The sequence below is a fragment of the Dermacentor variabilis genome, chromosome 5 (genome assembly GCF_050947875.1).
Source record: "Dermacentor variabilis isolate Ectoservices chromosome 5, ASM5094787v1, whole genome shotgun sequence".
NCBI lineage: Eukaryota > Metazoa > Arthropoda > Arachnida > Ixodida > Ixodidae > Dermacentor > Dermacentor variabilis.
In genome coordinates this window covers 99,247,580-99,269,783 of record NC_134572.1, presented here as the reverse complement: position 1 = coordinate 99,269,783, position 22,204 = coordinate 99,247,580, and the positions used below count along the sequence as shown (strand labels likewise).

At 44.0% G+C, this 22,204-nt stretch overlaps 1 protein-coding gene across 4 annotated transcripts in view; it reads left to right on the top strand.

Annotated features, from left to right (window-relative positions):
- Positions 1-22,204, top strand: part of LOC142582974 (protogenin-like) — a 295,298-nt gene that overhangs the window by 257,675 nt on the left and 15,419 nt on the right. For 3 of the 4 annotated variants that reach the window (XM_075693167.1, XM_075693168.1, XM_075693165.1), the window contains exons 15-21: positions 326-442; positions 4,088-4,250; positions 6,818-6,948; positions 12,141-12,314; positions 16,178-16,336; positions 16,941-17,046; positions 20,053-20,215. In XM_075693167.1, coding sequence (XP_075549282.1) covers positions 326-442; positions 4,088-4,250; positions 6,818-6,948; positions 12,141-12,314; positions 16,178-16,336; positions 16,941-17,046; positions 20,053-20,215 — 1,013 coding nt within the window. Of the gene's footprint in view, positions 1-325; positions 443-4,087; positions 4,251-6,817; positions 6,949-12,140; positions 12,315-16,177; positions 16,337-16,940; positions 17,051-20,052; positions 20,216-22,204 lie in introns of those variants that run through there. The other variant, XM_075693169.1, reaches the window with a different exon arrangement.

The window sequence follows — 22,204 nt, the reverse complement described above, 5'->3', positions numbered from 1 at the left end:
CTTGTCTTTGCGCACATAATTCTATAGTGGCAACTATAGAGTGGAACGCTTGCTCATAGTGTGTCTGCCAGCAAAGTTCACGATTTTTTTTAATGAACAATCAACATCATGAGTAACGAATTTATTATAGCATTTCCTACCAAACATTTGCATTTTTGTGTCGTCGGCTGTGGTATATTTCAAGTTTTAAGGTTGGCAGGTGTCCGTCTTCACCAATGCTGAGATAACTTTTCCTGGCTTTAGGAACATTCCTGTTCATGATTTTGTATGCACACGTTAAGAACATGATGGAAAGCAACCCACACTTTTGCTTAATCTATTTCAGAACCTCAGACCTGGTACGAGGTGCACGTGTCTTGCTTCGGCCATCTTGTGGATGGCCAAGAAACTGTGCAGACAATCCTGACCCACCCTGAAAACCTCACAGTAGAGGGTGATGTCGGTGAGTACTCTATCCTTATCCTTATCCTTATCTATCCTTATCTTTGCTGTGACTTTGATCACATTCAGTTTCCGCCTCTCCGGCCTTGTCATCTTTGCAGCATCTCGGTAGTGCATTGCACCAAATGTCATTCGGAAATACACCAGTGCTGATAAACATGCAAATGGCATCAATTAATGGCTTATCTATATGCCATTACCATTTTAGCTCCAGGAGACTGTTGACATATGCTTTGTTAAAACAAGGTTTCAAGCCTCTGCGTTGAGAAGGACAAAAAAGAAGATGTACTTGATGTAGCAGTATTGGCAAATTAACACCAGGATAACACGTAGTCGACTTTCGCTAATTTGACCCTGACAGCGCTGTCGAAATTGGCCAAACTATTTGACAGGTCGAATTAAACAAGAGACAAAAAACACTAAAATACACCAACTGATTCACTTGGCAGCATTTGCCTCGATTCTAACACATCCGTGAATTGAATGCGCACTCATTTTTTATGGGTTCAAAGTAGAAAACTAATGTAAAAATGACATTAGAGCTCCTAAACAAAGTAGAAATTGAACATGCACATGATTTTTTGGCAATCAAAATGTAGCATGCCTCCAATTTCGGCAATAAGAAAAAGACTAAACTGGCAAGCTTTACCTTCACGAAATCAAAATTTATTTACTTAATGTCCATCGTCAACACTCTCATACAGCACTGTGTCACTGTGTGTGAAGAACTGCATGCCATCCTCTATGCAGTTGATAGTGCATTTGATATTCTACATTTATCAAGCGACACACCGCAACGACTGCAAACGGGCCAAGTGGACCATGGCTAGACTAACCACTTCGCTTGTTCATCCTGCTATGCATTCAATGCTCCGGAATGTCAAAAAAAGGTGGTGCGACTTGTTGACGCTAGCTGAGCTTGTAAGATAACTTCTCATTTGAATGTGCTTTCATAATCAGACTGAAAGTGGCGCATCATCGTATTCGTCATGCTGCACGAGAACTTGTTGAATGCTGTTAATGCAATTTTAGTTTCATATCTGATTGGAACGGCCCTAGCAATTTTTGGACAAATGTTTTTGGGAATGAATGGCTGGGTTAGAATCAGGTGAATACTGTAATAATTCATTGTGAGCTACCATTTTTTGCTTTAAAATCTTCTTGAGCCAGGCTGAAAATAGCTGTTTTTCACAGGAGATAATGTGTGTACGACGAATTTGCTGTGCCCTAAGAGCCATTAAAATTAATGCTGCCTTTATTGGAGTGACCATTGTGATAACTATTGTAGTTGGGTGGGTGCATGATGACCAGACAAGTTTGAATGATCTGGCAAAGGCTAATTTCAGGATCGAAATAACGACAGTTTTGTCCCATAGAAATGTATAGGAGCCAACCAGGACCTTCGGTCAGGATTGAATTAACCAGTCGAATTAACAGAAGTCTACTATACTTCTATAACCAGAAGCAACTAAAAAGGGGGATTTTTCTACCAATAAAGCTATGCCATGGAATTTTGTTATGAGATCTCAGGCATTAGAAAAGGATGTCAGTTGTAAGCAGCAATCTTTAAATATTGGGATGAATGCTACCAGCACATCCCACATATTAAATTTTGTCTTACCGTAGAAACCTGCGTATGATACGAACCCGCATATAGTACGAGGTGAAATTTTTCGGACGCGAAATGGAAAAAAGAAAGTTTTATCTGCGTATGATACGAGTTAGGAAAACTCGAGGAAAGCATTTATTTAAATTGCACTCCGCACTTCAATCACTGTCTTCCTCAGCTGCGCTCTCTTCGGATAGTTCTTTGTCGGACATATCTTCTCAGTGGTACTCATCCTCTGTGCCATCGAGCGCTTTCGAGATGCTGCATGCATTTCTTGAATTTGCAACACACAAGGTCTTCTGGTATGCTGGCCCATGCATCTACAATCCACTTACATAGCGTGGCTGGCGAAGCCCGCTTCAGCCGCCCGGTCGGCGTCACTGCAGGCTGACCTGAGTGCATCCAATCTGCGTAACACTGCTTGACCGCGTCCTTGAATGGCTTGTTCACGCAAACATCTAAAGGCTGCAGCTGAGACGTCATCCCACCCGGGATAACGACGAATTCAGTGCCATATTCACCCAACAGCCTCTTCATTGAGTTGAGTCGGCCAAATGGCAATGAAATGCGTCCAGCCTGAGGATGGACGGGAACAAGAGTGTGCCAGGCCACCTACACCAGACGGACTTTATCCAGTCGAGCACAACGTTCTCGTTCATCCAGCCTTTCTCAGGGCATCTCACGACCACATTTTTTGGGAGCTCCTCACCTTTAGGCACTGTCTTGCGCTTGAAGACGACATACGGCGGAAGCTTGCGTCCGTCTGCTGTGCACGACAACATGGTGGTAACTCACGTTTTCTCGTTGCCAGTGGACCGGACATCAACTTGTTTAGAGCCCTTTTTGTGCACGGTGAGGGGTGATGGCATGTCCAGATAAATCAGCGTTTGCTCAGCATTGCCAATTTTCCCTAGCTGGAAGTTCTTGGACTTGCACAGCGAAATAATGTGGCACCGGAAAACCACAAGCAGCTCTTCAAACGATTCGGGCAGCTTTTGCGAAATCGAAGTTCGGTGACGTAAGGAAAAACCAGCACAGCATATCTAGCGATAAATTCAGTGCTTGCTCGCTCTGAAGGTGGAGCTCGGTAGCCCTTTTTCTCTTGCAAGACTCTTAGCTTTTGCCTCCATAAGCTCCACGCTTGCAGCTATCGATGCGCGGCTCGCTGTTGGCGTACAAACTCTGTCAGGGCGAGTTCGATTTCTGGGAATGTCCCACTCTCCAGTCCGCGAAAGCTTCTTTGCGTTCCGCTGTATGCAAAAAGGGCTTCCTTCTGTCAACACCATCTGCGAATGCTTCCCTCGTTGACGCCAAACTGCCTCATGGCCGCACTGTTGCCGATGTCCTGTGTGGCTAAAATAACCTTTCTCTTGAAAGCAACCGAGTACTGTTTTTGTGGTCCGGACATCTTGGTACTTCAATGCGGAATAAAAAAGATGCACTTCGCGAAGCGTGGTCTGCACGTGTGCTGCCAAGGTTCGCATTGAACAATAAAGAAATGATGCCATAGTCACACAGCAATAACGAAACCAAGCCGTAGCCACACAGCAATAAGGAAGCCAAGCCATAGCCGCGTAGCAATAACGAAGTCAAGCCATAGCCACGCAGCAATAACGAAACCAAAACTTCTAGCCCAGATTTCTGACTGAAATTTTCGTTCGGATCCACATATAGTACAAGGCGAAAATTTGGGACGCTAATAATAGGAAAAAAAACCTCGTATTATACGCAGGTTTTTACAGTAATATCTCGTGAACTGGAAAGAAGTCAATTGTAAGCAACACTGCTGTAACAAGAATATATAGTTCATTGAGTGTGAAAAAATAGGAAGTTGCGACACACAAGCAAACGATAATGCTTGCTTTTTTAGTCTGTCCCTATGTTTGTCTTTTGGCTCACTGGTAATAGTTATGAGCATATGATATTGGTTCGACATGTGGATTTTATTATGCAGCTTTTCCACGCTTTCACTGAGCCATCCTGTACAAAGCTCTGTGACAATGGTAACGGTAATGGGGTCCTTCTTTTCTCACACAGACCCACCTGGTGGCTTGGAAGCAGAGCCAACATCACCACGTTCTATTCACCTGTCCTGGAAGCCGCCTAACTCCATTCACAACATCACCTACTACACCGTTCGCTACAGTGCCGTTCATCCCAAGAACCACATGAACTCTTCTGTGGTGCATTATGTTCAAAGGTAAGCTAGAGGTGCCATCATTTTGAATTTGATTGAGTTTTGATATAAAGTAAGTGTGAACAGAGAACACCAGTTGTTGGTTACGAAGAGTTTAGTTCTTCATTTATTCGCACACTCTTTCATTTAAATAAGCAAAGAGCGCTCTTTGCAGTTCAAACCTAATGGGTGTGCTATGATGTGTGTAGTGCAGCCTTATTTTACTGTTTGCTTATACAGTCGAACCTAGTTATAACAAGGTGCACCCAGCATGCAAATACTTTTGTTATATCTCATATTAGTTATAAACATCTATTTGTTACTCGCTAATGTGAGCAAGAAAATGTTTGAATTTACTTTTTGATCCGTAATTCGTTATACCCATGTTCGTTATATCGTGGTTTGACTGTAGTAAGCTTTAGTTCCTTGAAGTTTGGTTTGCTTATGCTGATGTGTTCGTGCTTGCAAAAAGCAGTCTCCGTGAGAAATGATCATGATAGCGGCTGGCTAGCGCTGACTTGGTTTAAAATTCAATTCCAGCAAGTATGTTTTTTTTTTTTAGACTGCTTTTTAGGTAGAAAGATAGTGCGTGTTAAAAAGAAGTAAATAAGGTAAACGTATTGTAAAGATATTGTAAACATATTGTAAACATAACTCTATAACAAGAAGCAGCATGTCAGCAATGTAAATATGGGAAGCTTCATTAAAAAATCAAGACCTTTCATAAATGTAGGCAATCTCCCTGCAGGCAATGAGATGACAAGGTTTTGTTAAAACTAAGTCATGGCAGTTCATTGCGTTAAAAGGATTATCATCACTTCCAACTCATCTGGGACATTGCAGTGACACCATTGGGTTTACAGTTAAGATGCAGAATTCAAAAGAAGAAGTTTGGCCTTTTCTTCGCTAATGAACAAAATTTTTCCACTGAAGAAATGTAGAGAGACTTTTGGAAGAGCAGCCCACTACGATTCTGGATTGATGTTGTATTTCTTTTAAATGTTCCATGAAATCATGCAATTAATGAGAAGAAAGGGAGTTAACTGAGGGGCCGGATTTTTATTAGTCATACCGTGAGAAGCCAACAGACAAAGACGTCAAGGACAACATATGGGAAATTACTTGTACTTACTGATTGAAATAAAGAAATGATAAATTATTGGTTATGAAAGTGGATGAAAAACAACTTGCCGCAGGTGGGGAACGATCCCAAGTCTTTGCATTACGCATGGGATGCTTTTGTTTGTTGGCTTCTCATGATATGAAATAATGCAAGCATTTGTAGTAAGTGCTGCTGCATAAGTTGCTGAATAAAAACTGGAAAAAGAAAAAAAAAAGCATTGTACACACACACAAAATAAAGTATGAATGAGATGAAAGGAAGCTATGTCTTACTGTACATGAAAAGGGCATGTACAGTAAGACCCACTCTTAAAAGGAACAGCTTACTAAATAATAAACACAGCTATTTGAATTATTCAGAAAAATGGCTGGTATGGCTCATCATGCTGATATCTGTATATAAGCCTGTAAGAAACTAAATGGAAGTCCTTAAACCAGTTAGCTTATTTGAGAATTCATCCTAAGAAAGTTAGGTTTGAAGGCCCCTTCACCATGTCTGGCCATTTTGAGCTGACAAGCGTCATGCATACGATGCGCGTTAAAGATCGTGTCTGCTAAGTATTACATTGCCACATGCTGCGGAGAGAGCCGACATTTCAAACTGAATGCCGTTTGGCCTTCTCGCAGGCGCCGCGCTCCAAACTGGAGGGTTGACATATGTCGCTCTTAGTGAGTCGTGACTTCGAGAATTATTCAAGGCAACATCTGTTATTTGTGTAATCTGTTGCATCGATAGACCAATTAAGGTTTAGAGAAATAATAAAACACACAAGGTGAATGTTTGCGTGTATTGGTTCTACTTCACAGCACCGCAGCAAGGGATGTACTTCCATTTTGTCTGCTTTTCTACCGTGTTCCAGTGTGCGATCATGCTCTGTGATCCGCTTGTGTCTGTCTCAGTGTTCGTGTAGCATTAACTTATACTGCTAGTCAGACGTTTTCGTGCACAGCGCGTACAATCATGCGCTGTGAGAAACTAGACAAACAGCTCGCGGGCGAGAGAAAAAAGAAATGATGATGGCTCGTGACGTATGCATCACACAATCCTCGAGGTCCAGTATGGGAGAACGCAGGGAAAAAATTTCGCTTGCGGAGGCTAGACGGGGCAAGTGAAGAGAATGTCTCTCTTGGCATTGGCGCTCGCCTTCTGAAGTTATGGGTTTGTGGCACTGAAATATTTCTATCTCAGCTATTAATGAACCAATTTGAAAAATTCTTGCAGCTGAACGTTCCTTAGAGGGCACGTAACAACTTCCAGCGTGCAACCAAAATTTGCTGTGGGGCCTGGTGAGGCCCTTTGAGGGGCAGCTGCCGTGCATTCCCAAATGAACAGAGTCACTTGACTCTTCAATGCACCTTCGCTTGTGAGGACATCACATCTATGGCACTTCATTGTTGCATGAATGGATGCAGTAACATCTTTTCTTTATCTCTCCTTTATTCCCTTTCCCTCCTTGTGGGGACACAAGCACGACACCGGATTTGGTTGTGAAGGACCTGCTGCCATACACGCTGTATGGCTTTGCTGTAAGATCCCACGAGTCTGACAACCGTCCTGGCCATTTCAGTCAGCTCATTGAATGTAGGACAAGCGAAGACAGTAAGTAGTCATCCCTGTATCTCACATCCTTGCTCGATCACTCAGCCTTGGTCACAGATGTGATACTCTTGTGTGCGAAACAGATGCCAGTGCCAGCTCTTGGTTTCACACTGAGAGATTTTGTTGGAAATAGTGTTGATAGTGTGCAGATTTTTTTTAATGTGTTTGCATTCTTAGGATACTTCACACACTTTCTGGGGGCTAGCTATCTGTGTGTATGTGTACATGTGTGTGTGTCTGTGGGTCGGTCCGTCTGTCCGTCCGTCCGTCCATTTTTCTGCCTACCTGGGTCGCTGGATAGACCATGGTTGAATGGGTGGCGCATTGGGCTGCTGTGCTAGGGAACATGGTTGAAAACCGACTGTTCGACCAACTTGTGTCACTGAATATCTGGCAATGTGTACATATGTCCCGCTCTTCAATGAACCTCTTTCATGCAGTCGTGGGTCACTGTAGTTGCAGGATTGGATAGATACTGCAGTTCAATGAAACTCTTTGACATCGAACTGGAGCACTGGATCGTTAGGTGTGTGCAGTAGGTGTGTGCCGCTCTCCGACGAACATTTTTGATGCTAACTTGGGTAACTAGATATGTGCCACTGGGAAATTGTCACTCTATGATGACAAAGAATATCCCTTAAATTACTCCGATGCTGAGTGGAATTGACCCACGTCACAAGGGTTCCTCATGGACAGCAACCTGACACTCTAGCAGGCTGCGCCTGTGCTACTGTGTGTATGGCAAGCTAGGGAACAATTCTCAGCATTCGCAGGTACTGGCGTACCACGCACAAAGCACGAAAGAGTAGCCTGGTTGCAGTGTAGGCCTCATAGGCACTGGGCGGCCATCCTGAGGCACCATCAATGGGCTGGCGAACAGCGCTGCGAACAGCAGAAGTCGGAGCACTGGCATGTGTAGCAGACGACGGGACGAAGGCGATCACGCTGTTTCTAGTAATTTCGCACTGCGGATTTTGAAGCCTAACATACCGTAACACACATTTTCATGTGTCTGCTTTTTAGATGGGTTGCCACTTGTAAGAGGCAGGCCTCATTCGCGGCATCAATTAACATATTAAATTGAAAACTAGTGCAACTTGCAGTATAAGTGCACCCCATAAACAGAGAGCTCATCGTGGCAAGCTAAGACATGGAACTGCAGCAGTTACATTTCAGATGTTATTTTGCTGTGCTTGTTCAGATTGTCGTGTATTTAATCCTGTGAATAGGGCAAGAGCACGAAAATTATGGACAAATACAGGAGACATACGTCTCCCTTTATTTGTTTCTTGAGCTATTTTGCAGATCGCAAATGTGTAGGTAAGTTCTCGTTCTCTGTCCGTTGTAATTTTTATCCTTGCAATGCTTCGCCACTCTTAATGCTTTAGAAACTACCCCAATCATGGTCCATTTCACGCAGCTTAGCTTGATGAGAGCCCTCGGTGGCGGCGAGTGTGAACACTCCGGTGCATTTGTGTTTGCCTTCCCAATGCAACTATTAGCATTGGGAAGCACGAGGAGGGAAAATATACCCGAAAAGGAAGACACTGATAAGATGGCGAAATGACGACTGCAAATGTGAGGGCTTGCCTTCGCAAGCACTCAGCTTGCGAAGGCAAGCACTCAGAGCTCCAGAGCCATTACACCTGCGGAGGTAAAGACAGGCAATTCACAGGGGAGATGAAGCTCTTGCGTATGAATGGCTCCTTTAATAATGTTAAAACAACTAGATCATAACAAAGTACCATTGGAATTCACAGTGTTCAGCGATTCAAACGTGATAACCTGAGCGCGTGGCTGCTGTCGTTTTTTTTTTTTTTTTCCCCAACGACAGGTGATCGCTAGGTGATCCCCATGGGACAAAATGCAGTCACAGTGCATCACAATGTTTCTCGCTTTCACTGTATGCCACGATGCATCACCTCGGTGTCCCCAGTGCTTACAGTCGGTGGAAAAAGCACCGGCGATTGCGCGCTTCGAGTATCGCATTTCAGTTGCTGAGCACTGCGCGTACTCCCTCTCTCAAAAGTTTTCAGAACGCGAAATCCGAGTAAAATCTAAATTTCACCACAACCCGGGCACAAGTCCTCAAACTGAACGGTAGAGTTGGTACTTCTCTGTAGAATCGTTGTATTCTTGACATAGGTTTCAGACTCTGTGCTGAGGTCGTGAGAAAATTTAGCATATTCTAATTTTCTGTGCTCCGAAAACTTCTGAGGTCGGCTGTACTGTTGCCTACAGACCACACGTATCTAATCTTCCCGCCGTTTCACCTGGTGGGGCTGCAATGAAAAAACTATTGAAGTGAATGGCCTAACCAGCTTCAATCATGTTTCACTAACTGTTTGTGCAGCTAAAAACGCAACATGTTTGATCAGATTTGGCTTCACGTGGTATTTCGGCAATGCAAAACAGAAAAACAACAATAGAACATATAAAATCAACTTAGCTGGCGGCAGCACCTGCTGCGCCCAGACCGGCAGTCACATTCGCAGTGCTTCCACATGAAGATGCCACCGGTCCAAACTCATCTCGAGCTCGGTGCCTATGCGTTGGTGCATTTTGGTGGTTGCAATATGGTGTGTTGCTGCATTGCTTCACTGCTAATTGCAATAATGTTGACAGGCATCCTGAGGTAGTTTTTGCGGGACTTTTTGTAACAGAAAGGTGCACAATCAACCTGAGTCAGGTGGCTAAAACTTACAGGGTAACAAAGAAACTATAAAGGGTACGTGACTGCACAATTTAGCAATTGAATGTGTAAAACTATAGGCCATGCATAAAAAGATAGGGAGGTGACCGTATGGATTAGAGAAGGCACAGGTATAACTGATATTCTGGTTGAGATTAGCAAAACACTTTAAGAAGAGAGAACAGATTAAGATTAAAAACCATCAATAAGTGGAGTTCGGCAGGTCATGTATCTTGCAAGGCTGATAACCAGTGAACTACTGGGGTAATGAAGTTGGTGCCAAGGGAAGGATTGAACGATGTAATGACATAAAGGAGGTATGGTAGGGTAAATGGTACATGTTTGGTTTAACATACTATTTTAGAAACGGCTGCAGATACTCGCATCAAATTTCATGCGCTTACAAAAGATGGTCATGGGTACAACATGAGAGACTTTTTTTGTGTCTAGATAATTTGCCTTTCCTGTGACCCACTCCCAAAATTTTCAGGTGTGTTTAATTATTTAATGTACCTTTTCTCTGCAACAATGCAGAGGTACGTGATGATATTACACAGTGTTATTCTAAATACCCATAGGTTGTATCTGAACTAAAGAGATATCATATCCTATTTGGAGTTTGTACCAAAAAAAAATATCATTGTATGCACTGAACTACAGGGGGGTTTCTTGCAGTGTAATTTTTTCCTGTGTTATCATTCATATCATTTGGGATTTTTTTAGTTCAGGGTATTTATTACTGGTTGTAGTACATGTGTACAAAGTTTCACTGGTATGGGATGAATACTTTCTGAGAAAAGGTGCATTGAATTTGAGAAATTGATAAAAAACGCTGTTTGAGAAAAATGAAATTTTATGTTCGGATACTGCTTGTGAATGCTCAAAATGCCCCAGGAGAATATATTTTACTGCCGACTTTCTTGCACGTATCTCCAAAACCCTTCGTAGTGTTCTTTTTTATCCGTCGTCCTTCCTTGCTCTTGGCAGTCATAGAATTCTGCCCTGTCAACACGCTCTTTGTCCATCCTGTCGAGGGCAATATTACAAAACACATATGGAACAATACCAAGGGCCTCCAGAACAACTTTTCGTGCAGAATTACTGTCATTGTAGTAGGCTAGAGCATTGTTAGTTGCTGTCTTCAATGTGTAAGCACAGACAAATTTTCTCTTAGGGCAGCAGCACCAGATGAGTTGGTTGAGCCACTCATTGGTGTTCTGTGTTCATCCATGAATATGTTTGCTCAGAAGACCGATTACCTTCGAAAGTTCTCTTTCTGCTCTATTTTCTGGACAATCATGCCATCTTCTGGGGAAGTAGTACGTTTGAAACTCCAAACAGAGCTGCCCACGACCGTAATAGTGGGAACAATAACAAAGATGAAACCCACTACAACAGCACCACTAGCGGTACCTCTGCTATAAAGGGAAATATTTTCAACAATATATGATCTTGACGTAATAGTTGTGCAGAAACAAGCACGGCGGGGAGAAGTAATTAAGACAAAAAGAGACATCCACACAATCGGAGGAGTTGCCGCAAAAGAAACCCATAGGGTTCCTCGAAAGAAAAGCCTCGCAGTTGAAGAAAAATTCGTCCCAGACTCAAACCCAGGACCATTGCCGTTCCGGGGCAGCCGCTCTACCATCTGAGCTAGCCAGGTGGAGAGCAGATGGCAGGGTGAAGTCGAATTTATCAACAACTCGAAGCAAAGGCAAGAGTTTAATGTAATGGTTCTTTTCTACAAAGGACTATTGCGTCAAACTCTTGCCTTTTCTTCGAGTTGTTGACAAATTCCACTTCGCCCTGCCATCTGCTCGCCGCCTGGCTAGCTCAGATGGTAGAGCGGCTGCCCCAGAACGGCGATGGTCCTGGGTTCGAGTCCTGGACCAGGACGAATTTTTCTTCAACTGCGAGGCTTTTCTTTCAAGGAACCCGTATGGGTTTCCTTTGTGGCAACTGCTACGATTGGGTAGATGTCTCATTTTCGTTTAATAAATATATGATCTTTCAGTACAAATAATTTACTTGCCACAAACACACAAGCAATAAAAACCATGTCATAATGAAGAAAACTATGAACGACAACGATAAACAAACCGGCCTCCGAACTCCGCCCGCCATTTTTAAATGCCAGGGCCTGCAGCACACTTCGGCACGACATTTGAACTGTTTTGAGCGGGCGCTCGAGGTCTTCGCTTCTGCAGGTTTGTTCCTCATAATGCAGTCAATTTTTCTGTGCCGAAATATTAAATTCAATCTTTGGGGGAGTTTACCCTGCCATACCCCCCTAAGAAATTAGCAAGTGGGGCATGTAGTCTGTTAGCGCAGAGCAGAGGTTGCTGGAAGCTGCTGGAAGGGAACATTGTCTCACAGTAAATTTAGAATTGGCCCATCAGTATGATCATGATGATGGTGATGATAATGGTTGTCTTGCGACACTCATGAATTGTTTTTTGCGCACCATGCATTATTTTTCTTTCCCATTTTGGCTCACTAGAACCTACTGTGCCCCGAGACATCACTTGGGCGCCTGTTGACCTTGGCTCCATCCGACTAAACTGGCTGGCTCCCGAGTTCCCCAATGGTGTGATTCAGGCCTACCACATCTTCTACAATGCCAGTGTAGTTGACACAACACAGGTTGACAAGTGGAAAACGAAGAAAGAACCAGGTCAGCATTCTGAAGTCGTTTCTATAGTTATATGCAATCTATACTATTGAAGTCTTTTGCATGGGAAGAAATGCAGTAGGATGCATGCAAGTGGCATTGCTAGGTCCTCCGCAGGCGCACCTGTAGCATTCAAAATAAGGAATGCATCACGTGAGGTATGTCAGTCCAGCGCACATTGTTACTGGCCATAGGAACACCCCGGCATTGACACCAGTCCCAGTGCTCTGCCCTTAAATTCATGGTTGCTTCAATTCTTTATTAAAGGGGCCTTGAAGCACTTCTTATTAAACTCTAGAGATGCATTTGAAGTTAAACAAGACTATGTCAGAAATGCTTTGCAGCAAAAAGTACTTCAATACATTCAGCAGAAGCAGAGTTATTGCCTGTGGTCCCCTTTGCGATGCTCCCACTCCTTCTCCGATGCCTTGTTCTGCGAAGGCTGCAGTGGAGCAGGACGTGCCCACAACACTCTGCCTGCTGAACGTCACCATGGCGTGCAGTTCAAATTTGATTTTGAATGTTCACATAGACGCAACTATTTTAGATTTTCGCGCCTACAACCTGCCAAACATGAAAGCAAGTCGCCTCAATGATCCACAGTGTGCTCAACGATAGAGCTCGTAGCGGCACCCTGCTGTGGCTGCAGTATCTACACTACGTAGCAGACCACAGCAACATGCAATTGTGCGTATGCGCAGTGTTTGCTTTGTGCATGACAGGGGTTATGTGTGCGCTCATGCTCGTGCTTCAGTCTGGCTGGGCTACGTTGTGTAGACCGGCCTTGTCCTGCGCTAGTTTGACTGACGGATAGTAGCCACATCCAATGTACACATTTTGAGGGGCTGAATAAAAAAAAATGATTTGAAAACTACAGCAAATCAAACCTCGATCGATTTAACAATATTCTTGATGTAACAAACTATTTTAATTTCCCTGCATTGAGAACTGTCTGCTTCATTTCTTTCTTTCTGCAATTTAACAAAGTAGTTTTACCAGCCAGTTTCAATTTAACGAAATTTTCGACTACTGTCAGCGACCGATTTTTCAGACCCTCTAGGGAACGTAAAAACGTCCGAAAATTCAGGCAGTCCGAAAAAATGAATGCATGCAAAAAACTCACTTTTTTTTCTTTTTTTCTCGGATCTAGAGGTAAAGGGCGAAGTACCAGGTTTCCGAAACCCTGCCAAAGCATCAGTGAAGTGGCTATAAAAAAACGCATTCAAAAACTCTGTATGCAGCCGACTGCCGGTTTATTATGTACATGTGCATCGTCGGGCAGCCGGTTTTATTGCTGCAGTGGCTTGAAGAACTTGTTGATTGTTGTTTGGGCGGCGTTCCGGTTGCAGGCGATCATATTCACCTCGATCTGAGCAAGGGTCATGTCAGCACTGTACACCGATGAAAGAGTCAACAGTGCTCGCGTCAACTCGGCGCTTGTAGGTGGCGCAGGCATTGGCTCCTCATTTTCAACATCAGAGTCTTTTGAATCCCCCACAACCTGACTCCTTGCTCCATGCCGAACTCCTTGCTCACGTCAGCCTGCGATGGGCCGCTCACGACTTGCTTAATAATGGCAGCTTTCTTCTCCATCGTTAACCGACGGTACTGCTTTCCGCGCTTTGATGCCATCGGTGAAGACGACGAAGACGGAGTGGGGGCCATCGAAGGCAAGCGAAATCCTCAAGTTGCGAACAGTGGAGTTCGCAGACGAGCGTCGAAGCACCTAGGCCTAGCGTCGCAAAGCAAACTTGACACAACAGCACAACCACACACCACGCTAGCCAAAACGTGGCCTACACAAACAAACCAAATGGCGCCGCTCCAAAAACTCCGCCGGAGGCAGAAGCGAAAGTGCGGCGATGAACAGAGCCAACGTGGCCAGACCAAATCAGTGTTTGACGGCTAGATTTGGCTAGTGGTTCAAAGCGGTGATATGCTTAGGCTGCAAGTCGATTTCCTGCGCAAGGGCGCTGCGCGAGGAGCCAAAGGACCTTCCGTCGCGTCAAAAAGTCAGGAAAATTGGACGGCGAGGGGTTCGAGCTTCCGAAACTTCAGATGTCCTTATACATTGATTTTATGGGGCTTGTGGCGGTGCCGCGAAGACGTCCGAAATATCAGGCATGTCCAAAAATTTGGGCGTCCGAAAATTCAGTCGTTGACTGTATTTCACACATGTACTTGGAGCCTGTATGGCTAGTAAATAATAATAATTTAAAGAACTAAAAAATGGTGGCCAAGCTAAAAGTTACTTCAAGCGTCCTTCCACAGGAAAAGTTTGCACTGCAAAATCACCGTCAAAGTGCATGCACGGGACACGGTAATACGGGTAACACCTCCGCGCCATTCGTTGCGTTAGTAAACAACTTGAGGAAGCTCACAGTGCCAGGAGAAACACAAGTGCTGACAATTCCTTCTGCGCAAGAGGGATGAGGAGGGCGTCAACACGCATTAACATGTTCAAGCACGCGCGGAGAGGAATGGGCAGGAATGTACACCTATCTGCCATCTCCTTCTAGCGTGCACGGTCCACACCCTATATCGTGGAAGTAATCTCTCCACATAATATGCAAAGGGCGAGCTGAAATGGTTTGTGCATTGAGGCCCATTTTGTTGTTCCTGCGCATCTAGCGTTGGTGGTCGCGTACTCTCATAAGCTTCCGAGACACAATGCGAAGCGCATGCTCGTGTTGTGACTGCAGCTTCATGGTCATCAAATGAGGTCTTTAATGTTAGCCTAAGCGCGCATGGCACCGGTAGAGCGACTAACCTTACTTTGTGTAGTTGTCTCTTTGCTATCTATTGCCATCACTGCTCTGCCTTTCTGGTACAACTGTGACTTTTATTTATTTATTTTTTTTCCCCCTTCTCAGGATGAATATCCACATCTTTTTACACTTTTGTTTTTCATTCGTAGATACCCAATGCAGGCACTAAATGTGGTCAGCTATGGCGTCTAATATTTATGGTGCTGCGCAACGCAGGACACGCAAATCTCAAACGCCGTGAGCCACATTGATGCATTGCCCTTGACACGATCTGCACTGGACGTGCTGGTGCTCATAACTGTGCAATCATGACGCAACATTCTTGGAATTTGTTTATAAATACTTACTAACAAGAGGCTGTCCACCAGAAGTGCTCTAGGAGTTCTTGAAGTTGTTTTTAATGCTAGAACTTTAAAACCTCAAATTAACAAAATTTGCAATTTAACAAAGTTTTTCGCTGCATGTACAACTTCGTTATGTCAAGGTTAGACTGTAACCGAAATCAACTAGACCCAGCAGCTACGACACTGATAAGCACTGTAGCCAATGTTTCATTTCTACATGGGCAGGTGGGCCCGAGCGTTAGCAGGTAATAGGTGGCGATAGTATGATAGTAATACTTCCGGAAGTACATAGTTTCTATTTACCTTTGAAACGGAAATTTTTGCTTACTTCAGCCTGTATATTAAACTGCTTCAGTAAATATACACAACAACAGCAGGAAGAAGAGTGCTGATTCAGACACCCTTCACAATTGATGTCAGCTATTGGCCAATAGCAGCCGCATATGGGAATCTGCTATAGGACAAAGTATAGCAGCCTGAAAAGAGTGAGGAGTAGGCTTCTGTTGAAAAGAGAGTGTTTGAGATAAAGGTGACTTCACACTCCACTTGTGAGCTCCACGTGCCACGCACGACTGCAAAATTTGGCTGAGGTGTTCACAGCAGCATATGCTATCCGCGAACTCCATTTTTTTTCACCAAGCCCAAGTGATGGCTCAGCACCCTTTTAATGACGCAGTGTTTTCTTCATGGAATCACCACTGCAGCAAGACTAAAACAGTGCAGTGACCATGCATGGCATTTCACTTTTCTACAGGAACGCACCTGACATCTATAGTGAACGGCTTGTCCATCAACAAGGTGTACTCATTGCGCATGCAAGCTGAGACCGCAGCTGGCCTTGGTCCCCTGACTCAAGTCATCAAGTTTGTCATCAGTGTGCCATCACGCAGTACCGTCTCTCCTCACCTTCAAGGTCAGCAGTAGCAGCAGAATCTGTTGTTTATTGCACTTGGGATAGCTCTTGTCCAGGTCTTGTATCTAGCAGGAGTACTGACCACCGCAGATTCGAGCTTAGGAAGCCACAGGGCCACGACAGCATGAAAGCACAATATTGTTCTGCGCAAAAGCCACTTGTGAGAGCTCGGACAATATTTGTTGGTTTAAAGCCTCCAGTGAGTGCGGCTCCGCGTAGTAGGGCCGTGCGCAAGCCACACTGACCTCATTGCATTCACCCTCTGGAATGGCTAAGTGGCTATGGCATTGTGGTGCTGAGCATGAGGTTGTGGGTTCGATTCCCGTTAATGGCAGCTGCAGTCTGATGGGTACAGAATGCAGAAACACTTGTGTGCTGTACTTTAGGTGATTATTAAAGAACCCTATGTGGCCGACAATAATATGCAGATCCCACTATGGTGTCTCTCAAAGCCTATGGGTAGCTTTGGTACATCAAGCCTGTTTGTTTGTTTGTTTGTTTCGTACAAAGATATGAGCACTTGTGTATTGCCTTCTCACAGAGTGGTTAAATGTGAGACTTGCACTGAATTCCTTCTCTTGTCTTCTTCATGATCTCGATGCAGCTGCAGGCCAGGAAGCAAACGACCCGTCTCTAGGAATCTTGCTGGGCGTACTGGCTGGTCTGTTGTGCATGGCTGCATGTGCAGTCATCATTCTCTACAAGAACAGGTAGGCACTAGGGTGGCTCGCACAACCTGAACTGTATTTTTGATTTCTCCTGCCATTTGTGCCTTGCCTCCCACAAGCCACTGAATGTAGCTAGCAGGATGACCAGATGGCGAACCTCCTCATTTAATATGTGGAACAGTTAACCTATGGTTTATTAGACCAACATTATGGCAAGAAAGCCAGTGGAATGAGATCAGCGTGATTGTGGTTGACTTGCGCTAATTCTTCCTTGATGGAAACGATAGAATTGGTTGAAGTGTCCAGCAGGTTGAATTAAAGGAAAAGGCAGAAAAATATTTCCAAACATACCGCTGCTTCATTTGGCAGTATAATAGACTTGCGTTAATTTAACTCCAGTTAATTGAGTTTTTTGGTTAAATCGATTCTGATCGAAGGTCCCAGCCGGCATCCGTATGTTTCTATGGGACCAAGTTTTTGTTATTTCGATCCTGAAATTAGCCTATGCCAAGCAATTCGAACTTGGCTGGTCACCACGCACATGCCCTACCCCAATGGTGACCACAATTGGTGACTCCACTAGTGGCATCGTCGGTCTTGGTGGCACTTAGAGCGCAGTGAATGCGTCAAACAATCATTTCTCATAGAAAACACCTATTTCTGGCCTGTTTAAAGTGAGAATGGCCTGTTTAAAGTTTAAAGTGAGAATGGTAGCTCACAATGTTGTTTTCCCAGCATGGCTCCCGTCTCTTGTAATCTGGCTTTGCCGCGTAGCTTTACGGTGGCGGTCGGTGTGGTTGCAGAGTAGTACGAGAGATGGAATGAGTGTTGCGCTGCTAACGCGCCGCCTACTGGGGGGGTTACTTGGGCGAAAAAAGAACGAGACTCTTGGGCTCAGGGTCGGGAAGCCACGCGGACGTTCTGCGCGTGCGCCGATCCATGCTTCTGCAAGACCGTCTTGTGAGGCCTAGGAGCAGGACACCAGAATGAATGAACATGATCGTTCAAACACACAACCGTTTGCATGACCGTACACACAAACGACCAGGCGTTGGTGTCCAGCATGGGACGAACATATTCACTCGGCTCGGTATTTAGTCGCGGTGAGTTGGACTTGCTTGATTTCTCGCACGCCCATCGGCATGTTCTGGGGATAGCAATTCGGCTAGCAGGCATTAGTGTATGAAAGGTGCAATAAATGCCCTTGTGATTGTTTGCACTACTGTGTTGTCGTTCCTTTGTCCCAGGAGCATGGGTGAGACCCCCACAAACCCCATAATGCATTCATTAGCTTTGAATATTGAATCAAATAATAATATGCACATGCATTTATTAGCAAGTTTAGTTAATTTGTTGTGTTGGAACATTGCAATTGCATTGTCAGTGTTAAAAAGACTAGACTAGTAAGCCATTATACTAAAGCATCGTGTATCTGGCTCACGTTAACTTGGAACATTTAGTAATTCCCACTAGCTGTCCTCGCCACCCTGTGCCTTATCATACCGCATCAAGTGCCCGTAAACTCAAAGGAATTTGACCCTGTGCCAGTCTTCGCTCATCGCACTTGCTGTCAAGAAATAAACTCAGAACTGTGTGTGGTATTGCAAAAAAAAAAAAAGAAAGGAAAGGAAAAAAAACAATGTTGAATCCTCGCGGGTTGGAACCAGTTGCTGACAAGAGCAGACAAGAAAACGCGACTCACACTCGTCTCGTGGGCCCAAGACATCGTCCCACCTGGGAGCCACACTAGGCCTACCTGTCCTAGCTTCCTACCCTACAGTGGCAAATAAAATTCTCTCTCACCCCCCGAAAATACGTGCTTCTCGCTACTGAGAGGTTGGCTTTCCCGCTAAGTTTAGCCATTTAGTGGCTGAGTATGCTTTACAGGTGAAATTTCGCTAGCAGCACAAGATCATCACAAAATTCAGCATGAAATTGCCCCAATACCCTTGTATTAAATAGAAACATATGCTAAGAACCGTGTTTTATCCCGTGCAGCAAGCAATATATTCAATTTGATTCGAATATTCGTAACCAATGGCAAATTCAGACATTTTCGAATACCTATTTTTTCTGATTCAATATGAATATTAAGAATATTCGATAATAATAGAACTTTTTCAAATATTCGCACACCCCTGATATATACCAATTATGAATTGTTATCACCGGTTCTTGCTCCTAAATCTGCCAAAAGTAGGTCGAAAATTGGCATTTTTGGTGAGAAATGAGGTGTCTGATACATTTTCTGTCCCCTAGCAACACTGAAGCAGATGTTGCAGCTATTGTGGACACAACTGTGGTCATTGGAGTTTACAAGCACGTGAATGCCTCCAGTAAAGTTCAAATTATCTGGCGAGGGCCAATTTCAGGTTCAAAATAATGAAAGTTCTGGCCCATAGAAATGTATTGACACCTTTGGGGATCATCGGTTCGGATCTAACCAACCGAAAAATCGTACTAGTTAGAGTTGAATTATTGCGACAATACTCTATTACCAATGGATGTACTATCAACTGCAGTCACTTTGACTGCACAGATGACCCTTGACACTTGTTTCACTCCCCTAAACTGGGGTGGACGCTCTGGTTCAGTAATGCACCTGGACAGCTTTTGAGCTGTATTTTTCTAATCTGGTGCTTTCAGCATCTACTCAAAGGCACTGTCTAGTTGAAGGGCAAGTCTGAAGCTACTTTGCAGTGCGGGGATCGCTAGAGTTATTGAGCTCGAGCTTACTCATTTAAGGGCCATTGCTGCCTTTCATTCTGCGAAGTTGAGGAGGATTATCAGGTTAAGGTCCATCGGTGAGTATTGGGGTACGTAAAGGAATTTGGAGGCAATATGGAAACAGATAAAGCATTGAAATTCAAGAAGAGCACATTATAGAGGCCTCTATCCTCCAGAGGATTTGTTAGGTTAAATTAGTATGACACTGACGCAGGGAAAATTTGCCTTAGTTTTCTTTTGCGTAGCTGTTCTTTTGCTACAAGGTATGTGGGAAGTGCATCCAAGTTAAAAATTATTCACTCTCTTGTTCCATGTTCACAGCAAATGTGGCTGTACTGGCAGCAGCACGGATCAGCACGAACCTTCCAGTGGCAGGTCATGCTTTGCAGCATTTTTTGGTCAGTGCAAGATGCCAGTGCCAGCGCGAGAGCTTGAAGTGCTCTCAGTTACGTCTCCCGGTCCTGGAAACCACCTTGACACAAAGGTAAGCAGTGAGCTCAAGTGTGATTTGCAAGCACTTGCAGGTGGCTCGTAAATGTGTTGACTGTTGGCAAATATTTTCATTTACTGCCAGTGCAGGCATTTGCTGCACCACTTGCATAGAGTCCACTACAATCCACATGTAGCAAATCGCCTGTGGCAAATGACACAGCACTGCTTCTTCAGTTGGCTAATTGAAGAAGCGGACATTATGTACATAAGAAATCACAATGCTCAATTAGCTCATTAGCTTTCAGTTGATTAAGCCACATTTTGCATTTGTGCTATTGTAGCTGAGAAGACTAGGACCAGTTTTTATATGGCCATCCCTAAAATGTTCTACAAAATATGTTGGCATTGCACTTAACATTTTCCCAGAAAGCTATATTGTGTATTGCAGGGTAACAGAAGCACTTTTTCCTAGGACATTTTTTGTGTGAATTGCACCAGTATCACACATAGCAGTGAATATGAAAAACACGAGTCTCCTAGTTTGTTTTCCCTTATTTATGTTCAGTCAGGCTTGATGTCTCGGAAATATCCTTAAATGTAAACATTTGGCATATATCTGCCTGGTTGGCAAAAACTGAATTAAAGAACAAAGAAACCCCAACCAAAATTTATTTTAATCTTAAAAAGTCAATGTTTTGGAGCCTGACCAGCTGCTTCTTCAGGGCTGAGATGTTGTGAGGCACGACACTGTTCCTGACAAACGATTGATGTTACGCAATGTCTTTTGGATGTGCCAGAATTCTAAAAGGAGCCGCCACCGGTGGTTGTTTTCTCTCTCCAAGACAGCGGGTGTCGTCAGGGCTTATCTGGTGGTCAAAAAAGCTCACAGTGCTGTGTTCTCTTTTTAGCGGGTTTTTAAAATTAAAATACATTTTGGTTGGAGTTTCTTTGTTCTTTAATCCAGGAATATTGTTACGGGGAGGAGAGAAGCTTAAAATATATTTACGGGGTACTTACAACACGTCCACTGGCATACAAGGCATACAAGACGGAAGCAAGTCCGCGCGACATCAGCGAGTGTCAGTGTCTTCTGTACTGTCCTCAGCTTGGAATCTGACAGTGCTTGGCAACAATATTGCCACTTGCAGTAGTGGGCACAGTGCAAGGGAAGAGGCAGGACAGACAAGAAGGAAGAGGTACGCATGGGATCCTGCCCGGGGGGGGGCCCAATAGCCAGGTCCCACCGCCGTGTTATTCAGGCGCCAGCTGCCCTCATTAAACGTCGCCTGTCCTCTTTCAAGACACGTGACAATATGTTTAGCATTGATTCAGGCAGATGGTAAGGATGGGACTTAAGCTAAGCAGATGCTCGTGTACTGTTTTTACGTTATAGAACTCTTTCACAAGCTCAAGTGATTGATGTGTGATTAGTTTATGATGTCTTCATTTCCTCATACCTTCTTTGAAATATGTTGCGTGGGGTGAAGTGGGGTTAGTCAGCTGCAGCTCATTAAATGATGAGTTGTCAATATTTTAGTAAAGCATCATACAGAAGATACTTGTGATTATTTTGCCAAATGAGATATTTGTCACAAGATTTAGCATCCGCTCATGGAAATTCAGCCACTGCGATTTTGCCGAGAGGAGAGCGTATCAGGTGACATCGATGGTGTTCAGCTGGATGAATGAAAATCAGACTTCCTTGGTTTTGACATGGGTCCTGCATGAAATGTGTTATTCTTATGACTTTTTTGATACGTTAGGCATTCCCATCAAAGGATGCATCAGTCTGTCAAGTTTATAACATGACAACATGGATAAGTTTTTCAACAAACCACGGAAAAAGTATGAAGGAGCCAGCAATACAATACATGTCACTCTGTGGATCACAGCTCCATGGACTTAATGTGGCAGCCATAAACATGCAACAATCTGGAATATATCAGCGGCTTTCTCATGCATGCTCATTGTTTTGCCAGAAATAAAGACCATTAAAAGTTTTTATTATTTAGTTTTTTATCACTGCATTTTTTTATAATAT